Source organism: Acytostelium subglobosum, assembly GCF_000787575.1.
Source record: "Acytostelium subglobosum LB1 DNA, scaffold: scaffold11, whole genome shotgun sequence".
Taxonomy (NCBI): domain Eukaryota; phylum Evosea; class Eumycetozoa; order Acytosteliales; family Acytosteliaceae; genus Acytostelium; species Acytostelium subglobosum.
The window spans coordinates 167,677-179,754 of record NW_012236522.1 but is presented as its reverse complement, the minus strand read 5'-3'; the positions used below and the strand labels follow the sequence as shown (position 1 = coordinate 179,754).

The window sequence follows — 12,078 nt, the reverse complement described above, 5'->3', positions numbered from 1 at the left end:
TCTTACAAATTTTCAAACATCAAAAGATTAGACTTTGACAAACACAAAGATTCAAGTTCATTTGAGGTTACTCACTTCTCACAAGATACAAAAATATATATAATATAATGCTAGCTAGTGACCTATAATAAATAACTAAGAGATAAGATAGAAGAAACATATAGACACATACACAGACTCGGAGAGACAAACATTTGCTACTTCTTCATTCAATCATCATCTCGCGAGAGTAGAGGCACACGATAGCAGATGGTTATGAAGAAAGGACCGTATGTGCTATGGGTACACGATCAACAGTTTAGTAAAGAGGAGTTGGTAGTGAACCCAGAACACTTCCCTAGACTAAGGGTCAATGATATAGTGGAGATAGCATCACCGAATAACCCTACAAAGCGACTATGTCTACGCGTGAAGCAGTTGGCACCGGTGAAGGGCGCACTGCAGATCAGTGTGGCCAAGTACATCGCCTCGGTGTTTGACTTTGCCAGCAGTGCAGGTAGACGCGAGGTCATCGTCAACATCATCCCCGAGAAGGCAGCCATCATCGACTACGTGCAGGTCTCATTCAAGGACCAGTACATTGGTCGCTCAGACATGTGGCGTCTGAAGCTATCGCTGCAGAACGAGTGCGTCTACGTTTTCAAGAAGCTGGCGTTTGCCCAGGTTCGCGCGCAAGTCGAGGAGATGGTGGCGGGCGGCCAGAAGGTCAGCAGCGGGCTGATCGTCGAGTCGACCAAGTTCGTGTTCCGATCACGCTCAGCCAAGTTCATTCTTCTCATTCAGATGTCCAAGGAGATGTGGGACTTTGCCGACGACGGCGACCTCTACTTTGAGAAGGCAGTCAATGGCTTCCTCAAGTCACTGTTTGCAAGGTGGCGTGCACTCGCCGTCAATCACACGATCACCATTATACTGTTCTCTCGCACATACTTTGACAGCCCAGAGATCCTCGACGAGATCCCCGACATACCGCGCAATGCCCGCGGTCAGCTGTTTCAAGACTTCTACAAAGTGGTGGTGAGCGATGAGACGCGTCAAGACTGGTCATCAATCATTGTCAACCTGAAGCGAGAGTTTGGCAACTATCACGCCATGGTCAACTGGGACATCTATGGGCGCAACAGCGCACTTGGCAAGAACTCCACAGCATCTCAAGGCAACTTCCTCGAGGCAATCAATCTTGGAATGTCATACTTTGATAAGGTATGTTTGGTTCGTCACGTGACTATGACTTGTCTTGCTATAACTAACATGAATGAATGTAGCATTACATCGATCGAGACTTCACGAGAACTGGACAGATGATCGTTGTAGTATCCCCTGGCACAGGCATCTTTGAGGTTGAGCCAGACATCAACCTGCTCACCAAACAGCGAATGATTGACAATGGATATGGTTGCGATCTTGTTTGTCTAAATAGACATCCACTGCACCTGGTCCCATTGTTTAAGTACTCCAACATCGATCCCAAGAAGCAGTCGGCATCAGCAGACCCAAAGTCAACGGTAACTACTCCCCCGAAGTCAATCACCAAATCATTCATTCACTCACTCATTGGCACCATATAGACACTCTTTAACATACCCTATTGGGTTGCAGTCAGCTTCTACAACGATAACAAACCGACGAATGGAGAGGAGAACAATACTGGTGAACGATTCACACCACAGTTCCGCATCCCCGATCCACCTCCAAGTTATGATCAACAGGAGGCCAAGCCTGTGTACGACTTTTATGTGCCAAAGGACCCGAGGAAGCTGCCAGCCTTTGCATCACAGCAGCCGCCCAACAAATACACATCACATACACTTGGCGTCAACTCTTACGAGGACACTATATTCAACATTCCCGAGAAGGTGATGAGTGGCGATATGAACCAGCCCAGCGCAGAGATACTAGATGACTACATGCAAACCGACACTGATGCTTCAGAGTTGAGCGACGATGAGAATCATTCAATGGTATGTCGTCGTCTTGGACATGGACACTCGATCAATCAAGCAATCTCACTGACTCATTAATTCATTCAAATTTACAGAGGAAGAGAAACAGCGTATCATTTGGTAGACCATCTACATCACATGGAGACAAGATAGCATTCATCGCAGGCAAGAAGAATCAGTCATACTCGACATCTTTCGAACAGAAGAAGTTGACTGGACCTCAATTGCTGGTGGGCAGTCGCGGACGATCATCGACCATGCATCACTCGATGTCGCCACTTCAGCAGGTGCAGCAACAGAACCTTCAAAAGACAATCAATCCATTCAAGCTGGACTCGACATCATTCCATCTCACATCCAATCGTCGACGTTGGTCACATCTCTGGTACTCACCCAACACATTCATCTTTGGCAAGACAAATGCCAACCTGTTCCTACCCAACTGGAAGTCGCTTTGTGAGCCGGCTTCCCTGCCAATCACGACAGATTACTTCCCCACACCCAAGGATCTGCTCACCAAGTACATCGAGTACGTTCACACGTTGACTCTCAGTCCCGACGAGAATGAGTATCACAACAACACCGAAGAGTTGCTAAAGGAGCTGATCTCGCAACGTCTGGCACAGGGATACCAGCTGATCATGACTGAGAACCACAATCCAAACCAACCGACGCCCCCTCCACCAACCAACAGGCCTAGCCGCAAGGCCTATCAGCTCAGCTTGGGCCATGACTTCCACGTCATCACGTACGACCCGGGCAACCTCAGTATCCAAGTGAAGCGATACCAGCGTCACTCAGGGCGTGACCTCCCCAACTCGATCCAATACACTTACTTCCTGTGCACGGCCTATCATCAGGAGTTCATCACACAGAACACGATACTCACGCATCAGGCATCTGGCAGCTACCCATGGAACTCACTGGACAACCTTATCTGTGGTGCGATATCAGAGATCAAGACGACATTAAGGTACTGGCGTGTGCAGTTTGCCATCATACCCCTGCCCAAGTCCAACAACGACTCAAATAGTGCCGCCAATGCCCTTACTAATGATGCGAGCAACAACGGTGGCAACAACAACAACACCAGCAACAGCAGTGGCAGCAAGCAACACAGCAATGAAGGATCGTCGACGACCACCAGCGCTGTCTCACCCAACCTGCAGTCGCCATCACTTTCACCGCCAAACAGCTCAGTGTTGGCCAACATCATAAACACTACCGCAACAGTCACTACCTCGCAGCAACATACACTTCAGAGCATATCGGCACCGACATCGCCCGTATCCGTCAAGAATAACATGATGACCAACACCAGCAAGCTTCCCCTCAGTCAGCTTACGCCACTGTACAATGTGAAGCCATCGGCATCATCCTCATCGACCACCTCACCCACGACATCACAGGAGATGGCACAAGTCCCTATTGGTGGCGGTGGTGGTGCCAATAACTACAGCGAGAACTTCAACGCGCCCGAGCACACTGAGGAGGAGCGCATCGCCTCCTTCACCAAGTTCAAGGAGTTCATCAACTCAATGATCGCCAAGAATCAATCGACCACCCTTGCTGCGGCCAACGCCCCAGGCGGTAACAGTGCACATAACAAGATGGAGGTGTACGTCATCAACAACCAGCAGCTCTCCACCTTGGAAGGCGTGCTGGAGATCCCCTCGCAGCCATTGCTCTCCGACCTAAGTATATCACAGCAAGAGTACAGCGTCAAGGAGAAGTTGGCACCAATCGACATCAATGGCATATTCAATCGACTGAACATGCCGCCACCAATCGGCCTCAAGATGGTGGTCAAGAAGCATCGTCTGCGCACGTATCGCAAGTGCTTTGTGGGCTCCGAGCTCATTGACTGGCTCATGCAGAACGTAGATGTGATCTCTCGCGAGGAGTCCACCAACCTGGCGCTGGTCATGGTCGATCAGAAGTACGTGAAGGCAGTCGAGAAGAATCAGTTTGTCGACGGATTCCATTATTATCGTTTGAAAGACGATACGACTACGCCACTCACCAACAACAATAACAACAACACGTCCGCCGCCACCGCCAACAAGAAGGAGGCTCCAACACCGCCAACACTCTCACAGACCAAGTTGCCAACACATGGATCATCATCCAATCTACAATCGATCGAACACAACTTTGATGCCGCCAACAACAATGGTGGCAGCAGTAATAACTTTGCCAACATCAACAACAACACCAACAACAACAACAATGTATATATCTTGAATTCATCACAACAAGCAATCTCACCAATCCCAACGCCATCGACGCAACAAACAAACAAGAATAACAACAACAACAGCTCAGCACTCTCACCAAGTGACTCGCCAAACTATTCGCCAAAGATGTCCCGCGACCGATATGCATTGTCCTCCTCCTACATGGAGCCGGTCGCCTCGCCGTCGACACTCACAGAGAGCATGCGTGGCTCCAACGGCGGCGTGCAAGTCGGCCAGCTCAGCTCGACGTTTGGAGGTCAGTACATGTTCTCCAACCAGGCCCTGCTCACACAGACTGCACCCTCGGCCAACAACATCCAGGACGTCTACGAGAACCCAAATCACACAGAGGAGCAGAAGATCGACATGGACCCAACAAAGACAGACAGATACGAGTGGATCATGATGAAGTACGACAAGTCATTCACGCCGTCACGCTACTACCACATCGAATTCAAGTGGATGGTGTGCACGGGCTGCGTCGTAGACGAGTTTGTCAGCAACTGCATCCGCAAGGCCAAGACCTACGGACTCACCCTGATACAGGTGCCACTCGAGAAGAACTACAGTCCCTTCTACGCGCCAACACACATCAAGCTGTCGCCTAAGCTCCGTCAGCCCGAGATTGTAAAGGTGATCCTCTCGCAGTTCAACTTTGTGCCCGACCTGTTGAGGAAGCGCGCCACCAGCCTGGTGACCCGCAACGACCTCTATCTGTTCTCCGACTCGGATGTCTTTTACACCGAGTACATTCACCGCACTGGCATGCTGTTTGTGCGTGTTGTCGAGGACGGATTCACATGTATCATCAACAATGGCCCATCGAATCGACAGTTCCTGCCCGCTGCGCTGATATGCATGAAGGGATTCCAGGACCTCGTCGCCCAGCTCAACTCATCGATGCCCTCTATCATCTATCAGACATCAGACTGGCCGGCCATTAGCCTTGAGGAGCAGGATACATCGCCTCAATCCAGCTTGCTCCGGTCATTGCCACCACAAGAGGCCAACTTCCTATCACTCTTTGCTCAGGGCTACACAGCAGATATCTCATCAGACAATGAACAACAACAGCAACAAGCAAATGGAACAACAGTCAACAGTGCCGGCAACAACAACAATGTCGTTGGCAGTGGCAGTGGAAACAACAATGAGAAGTTGGACAACAGTAGTAGCAGCGATACACATCACGACGACAGTGACAACGAGCACACATTCCAAGATCCACAGGCTGAGGCCATGTGGGAGTCCAACGAGATACTCTATTATAGTCTAATGTCCAAATCGCCAACAATATGACACATCAGTGGGCATCGATCGATTGATCACAATAAATCAAACTTGTGTAATTCATTCATTCACTCATTCATTCATTCTTTCAAGATGATAACAACATTATTATTACCTTATTTATTGGAACATAAGATTGTAGTTGCAGCATGGAAGGGCAATGAGGGTATCAATAAGGGTCTACAATCAAGAAGATGGAGACTATCTATGAGTCTTGTCTGTAGACGATGGCACTCATACATTGCCAACCTCAACGACTATATTTACATCAAGCTACCAAAATTATTATCAGGACCAATACTCACTCTTACCCAGATTGAACAACACAACAACATCATCAACTATGACAACTACAACATATCACTCAATCGATTACCATGCCATAGGTTACATATTGCAACACATGATGCAGTGGGCATCTATGATTACTATGTGGCAGTGAATGATCTACGACTGGTGTCACCTGAACTGAACACGTTCAAAGGTCCCCTCGATGTATTAGCTGCATACTCCAAACAAGGAGTACAGCCACATACTCTTTGCCTCACGATATACTTGGACATTGATGGAGAATGGCAAAAAGAGTTCAATATAGTCAAGCCAATGTTTGCAAAGGTTGGTAGACTGACTCTTAGTATCCTTCCCGACCCTGCCCCTCCAGATCAAATGGTCAACTTAATCATCTTTAATGGCTGTTTCAACAACATCACCAAGCTTAAACTGATTGATGGGGCATACTATGAGCTAATAAGCACAGACTTTGTTGAAGAAATCGTTAGACAACATGGCGCGTTGTTCAAAGGACTCACAGGACTACACCATCTTAGATGGCTCGGTATCTTCTTACGACCTATCACATTTCGTGATATACAAACATTGGACCATGGTATCGACTTCTTTAATAACCTTCATCAATACCTTGTCAATGTTGGTTACAGGTTGGACACATTCAAATTCCCTAAACACTATCTCAATGGTCAGACCTTGGACTTTTTACTTCAATCAACTGATCACTCAATCAGGAACCTATCCATTGCCATACGCGATGATCACGTGCCAGTTATATCGCGACCATTCAATCGCTTGACTATAGCTGTTTCCAAACTTGAGCGTGAATCATCATACCAACGACTGTTTGGATCGATGTCCAATCTCAAAGAAGTACAAGAACAAGTACAAGTACAACACCTAAGAGTGATTGACTATGTTCAGACAGGCAGACATTTCATACCATTAATTGGAACATTGACACCAACATCCATCTCATTCAACTTTTTGGTATTCTTGATTCCTGGTAATGATGATCTACTTGAGTTGTTCATTCAACAATTGAACATCAATAGGAACATAAGAAACATATATCACGTTGAAAGTAATCCTGGAAACTTCCAAATGTTAAGGTGCTTGAAGGCGATCAATCAATGTATCAATGATCATCCAACAATCCAAAACAAGTTATCATGGTTCTGGGACAGACGACACTCAGAGTAACATGCTGGAATCACATGATCAGGTTTCATAAAGCTCAAATCAACTATCTAATAATTGAATCGATCGAACATCTCACGTCTTGATTTGGGGGGTTAGGAGGAATCAAGTTTGTGCTTGTTACAAATATCAGATATTATGAACAGTCAAGTTAAATTGTATGGTGGAAGATAACCATAACAACATCATCATCAACTCAATCAATTAATCAATCAATCAATCAATCAGTGGAGTCTCTCACTGTTCCAACTCACTTTATAGTTCGATTGATAATCCAGAGATCAATTGGCATGTTTCTATTCCAATAGTTCTTAATATTCTGGGATAAAAGTTTGTAACTTAATTGTGATCGTTGATATTGGTGTCTATGTCTACCAAGCTCTGGAATTTGAACACAGCCTAAAAACACATTGTATAGTATTAAATACAAATAAAGAATGTCAGCAACAACAATGTTGTCATTGTCTCATCTCTTGGAGAGAAAGATAGTATCATTGGCATGGAAAGGTAACGAAGGCATCAATAAAGGTGTGCTTTCAAGGAGATGGAGACTCTCATTGAGTCTGGTGTGCAAACGATAGCATTCATACATACTTGAACTCAACGATTATGTTCTCATCAAACCATATTCATCTTTATCAACGTCAAGAAAACAACGGTTGGAGGATCACATATCAACCGCCTTGTATGGACTTCAATGCAAGAGACTACAAATCACCTTCAAATTCTGTATCGATCATATATCGACCGAGATACTTAGATCAATGATATCATCGTCAGATCCCATCACTTATAATGGTCCGCTCGAACTGCTCTTGGACAACACTCATCAGACATGTCTTGGCCTTCGCCCTCACACACACACTTGGCCTCTCAATCGATCTGGATGAACCCAACCAATGGCAACATGATCTTGATCGTATCAAACCAGTGTTCACAAACACTCAAATCTTGACTCTACGTCTCACAGTGGAATATATCGACCAACAATTTGTCGACACACTACTCTTCAAAGACAACTTCCTGGACAACATTACAAAGCTCAAGCTCATCGATGAGTACTATCATGATTTTGGTTGCAGTGATTTCGCATGTGCGCTGGTACTCCAACATAGAGCCCTGTTCAACGGTCTGCCCAGTTTATCCAATCTACGCTCGCTTAGTATATACTTGCCTGGGATGTCAGAAGGCCTTCGTAGTCTTGATGAAGGAATGAACTTCTTTGAGTCACTTCATCAATACCTAGTCAACAATGGTCATCTGTTGAAAACATTCAAGTTTCCTAAACATAGTCTAAATCCTGGAACATTGGACTACCTCTGCAAGTCACCCAATCACTCAATCATGAAGCTTTCAATCTTCTTTGAAGACCACATACCTATGGTAATACGCCCATTCAAACATATGGCCATCGCAATATCCAACAGCTTCACTTCACACTCACTTGATGATCTCATTCGCTCTAAGAACAACTTTGTCCAACACATCAAGTTTGTTGACTTCCTTCCCTCATACTTCTCAATCTCTCCATTGATTGGATCACTCACATCAACTTCATTATCACTCAACTTTGAAGTACTGATTCGTGATGATCGTGATGACATTGTTCCAATGTTCATCGAACAGCTGTCTATCAACAAGGACATTATATATATCTACCATATCATTCCAGATAACTATGCCTTTTGTGATATCCAAAGTTATCCAAAGTTCCAGTTGTTGGATAAATGTATCCAATCACATCCGACCATCCAGAACAAGTCATCATGGTATTGGGACAGACGACATTCTGAATGAGTGAATGATTGATTAATTGATCATTGGCCGGAATCATTCCAATCACTAACTCGCTCACTGGACCAAAATCTCTTCAATAAAAATCAGAAACGACCATTCGTTCATTCATCGATCAGATAGAATGTCAGCAACAACAATGTTGTCATTGCCTAATCTCTTGGAGAATAAGATAGTATCATATGCATGGAAGGGCAATGAAGGAATTAATAAAGGTGAGCTCTCAAGGAGATGGCGACTCTCATTGAGTCTGGTTTGTAAACGATGGCATTCATACATATTGGTACTCAACGACTATGTTCTCATCAAACCACCTTCAACATCAAACCGATTAAGAATACGAAGGTCTCCTCTGGAATTGCTAGAGTATCACATTAAATCAAACGCCAAGTATGGACTTAGATGCAATAGGCTACACATCTCATCAGATTTCATCAAACATCGTAATATTGAAAGAGCAATATCCAAGATATTACGATCATTGATATCATCATCAGACTTGAATACATATATTGGTCCGCTCGAACTACTCTTGGACAACACTCATCAATCATGTCTGGACATTCGACCACACACACTGGGCCTCTCATTCGAACTGGATAAACATAACCGATGGCAAAAAAGCCTTGATCTTGTCAAGCCAGTCCTGACAAACACTCGAAGCTTGGCTCTTTATGTCGACGCAGACAATGGCAACATTCAGTTCGTGGACTCACTCTTGTTCAAAGACAACTTCCTGGTCAACATCACCAAACTTAAACTACTTGATCTGTTCTTTGATGATTATTATGACAGTGAGTTTGCAAGTGCGCTGGTGCTCCAACATCGAGCTCTCTTCCAAGGATTGGCCGGTCTATCCAATCTAAGCTCGCTCAGTATAGTCTTGCCCGAAATGAATGGTGGACTTCGTTATTTTAATGATGGCATCAACTTCTTTGAGTCACTTCATCAATACCTTGTCAACAATGGCCATCGATTGAACACATTTAAGTTTCCTAATCACTATCTCAATGCTGGAACATTGGACTACCTCTTCAAGTCACCTAATCACTCAATCATGAAGCTTTCAATCTTCATTCAAGCACACATATCTCTGATATCACGACCATTCAAACAACTGACCATCTCATTCGCAAGTAATGTCTCTACAGAATCATTTGATGATATCATTCGCTCCACGATCAACTGGGTCGAACACATCAAACTGATTGACTACCTTCCTACATTCTGTACGATTGCTCCTTTGATTGGATCACTCACATCAACAGCCTTATCACTCAACTTTGAAGTGTTTATTCGTGAGGATCGTGATAACCACCTACCAGTGTTCATCGAGCAGTTGGCCATCAACAAGAACATTATGTACATATATGATGCACAACCATCCATTTGGTTTGACATCAAAAGGTATCCAAAGTTCCAGTTGTTGGACCAATGTATCCATTCACACCCGACCATCCAGAACAAGTCATCATGGTATTGGGACAGACGAGTCGATGGTTAGATTGATTGATAGTAATAAAGTCTGGAAAAAGGTTTGCGTCGTTTGTTTAATAATAATACATTGTTGTTTGAACATAAGAGAAGAGGAGTTTGGCGATGGATATCCATCTGTTTGCGTATTCGGTACGCCATGCCATCCTCATTGACATCGATAGTTTGTTTGAGTGAATGAGTGAAGGTGAGTGATTGAGTGATTGAGTGACTGAGTGGATGAGTGGGTCGCTGCGTAATTGCTTCCCACTTGTTGTTATGGTCGCTGCTGCATAGCAGATGCCTGCTTGCATGCATTGCTCGAGTTTTGGAAATATGATATATGTATATAAGGCTGATGGACATGTAGGTGGACCACCCCTTGTGTTCCATTCTTTGTTTGAGAGGTGAAATCCATGTCCATGACGTCCATGTCCTGTCCATGTCATTGTCTATCAGCCTGGCCTGGCCTGGTATGGCCTGTGACACTGGATGTTACAGAGAGGTTGAGTGTATGTACATATACAAAGTATTCGCTTTCAGTAGTTGGTAGGACCTCTTGTGTCGTTCGTCCATTCGGTTGTATCTATATCTATTTGAGTGAAGGACTGGATGGTGATCGCGCCAACACACCAGCCTTCTCAATCTCATTGACCCAGAAATCGACCTCCTATTGATTGATTGTTTGTAAGTATGATTGATCGATTGAATGTGATTGAATGTTTGAATGAATGGCGACTCATACCCTTGCACTCTTGGCTTGAAGCAGGAATATCTTTCGCATGGACACTGCCATTAGTTCGAAACAGTTGGGCTTGTGATGGAAGGGCTTCTTGGACACTCGACTGCCACGCAGTGGCACCTTGTCAATTGGTGATGAGGAGTTCTTTGACTTGAAATATAACAGGTATCCATCCTCCAATCTGAACCATCTGGTCTTCCAATTCTTAAAGACGTGGCCTTCCTTTACCAACTCGCCCTCTATCACCTGATTCCTTGGTGCGGCCACAACAACCTCATCATCATCGGCCAACAACATTGAGTGAGGTATCGCCGTGACATTATTCATTGACGATGTTTGTTTGAGTGTGAGTGATGACATGTTTGCTGTGTGTTTGATTTGTGATTGATGGTTGTTGGACAAGTCCAGTCAATGTCTTATTATCCTGTCGGGGGAATGTGTTCCACTTGTATGTATATGTATATATATATGTATATATGTGTAATAATTATGTATGTATGATTGATTGGAGTCAGAATCGATTCAAGTTGTTGCTTGTAAGTTGATGATGGTGTTGTAACTTGATGATGAAGTTGAACCTTTGAGGATGAGGGAGTAGTTGTAGAAGGTGTAACTTTCCTTGAGATAAGTGGGCAACAGTGAGTGATGTGAGTTGTTAGTGAAGTGACGTTGATTAGATATAATGGGTAAGGGTAATAAAGCTAAAGCAAAGGAGAACAAGGCTTATTGATAGTGATACTTGTTGTGTTTTGGGCAGCAGGGTGATAGATAGATAGACAATCAATTAGTAAATCAGTGTCAGCCTATACTTTGCTTCACACAAACATACCATCACCACATCAAACGATCAACTGTTGACACCCCCACCCGAGGCCCAACACCCCAAAAGAAACGTCAAACGAAAGGTATTCGTCCAAGGTCCTCAACGTTTTGCTTTTTTTATTGTTTTCAAGGGGCAACCCCCTTTCACGTCTTTCCATCATCCACAAACAAACCAGCTAACTTTAGTTTACCAATAATCAATCATGATATTTACTTACTTACTTTGTTAAGGTGATGATGTACTTTTAAATTGTGTACATTCATATCCACAAGAGGTGTACTAATGGAG

At 44.4% G+C, this 12,078-nt stretch overlaps 3 protein-coding genes across 3 annotated transcripts; 2 read left to right on the top strand and 1 right to left on the bottom strand.

The window, feature by feature from the left end:
* Nucleotides 1-249: 249 nt before the first annotated feature.
* On the top strand, nucleotides 250-5,479 carry SAMD00019534_059390 (hypothetical protein; the record flags this gene model as incomplete). The annotated part of the gene is made up of 4 exons (XM_012898537.1): nucleotides 250-1,203; nucleotides 1,266-1,505; nucleotides 1,569-1,961; nucleotides 2,039-5,479. 4 exons carry the CDS (start codon nucleotides 250-252, stop codon nucleotides 5,477-5,479), a joined length of 5,028 nt encoding a protein of 1,675 aa, XP_012753991.1.
* A 2,274-nt stretch (nucleotides 5,480-7,753) lies between these two features.
* Nucleotides 7,754-8,755, top strand: SAMD00019534_059380 (hypothetical protein; the record flags this gene model as incomplete). Its single annotated transcript, XM_012898536.1, has 1 exon — nucleotides 7,754-8,755. The coding sequence occupies one exon, from the start codon at nucleotides 7,754-7,756 to the stop codon at nucleotides 8,753-8,755; it is 1,002 nt and encodes a 333-aa protein (XP_012753990.1).
* Nucleotides 8,756-10,817: 2,062 nt separating this feature from the next.
* SAMD00019534_059370 (hypothetical protein) lies at nucleotides 10,818-11,327 on the bottom strand (the record flags this gene model as incomplete). Its single annotated transcript, XM_012898535.1, has 2 exons — nucleotides 10,818-10,895; nucleotides 10,971-11,327. 2 exons carry the CDS (start codon nucleotides 11,325-11,327, stop codon nucleotides 10,818-10,820), a joined length of 435 nt encoding a protein of 144 aa, XP_012753989.1.
* Between the last annotated feature and the right edge of the window lie 751 nt (nucleotides 11,328-12,078).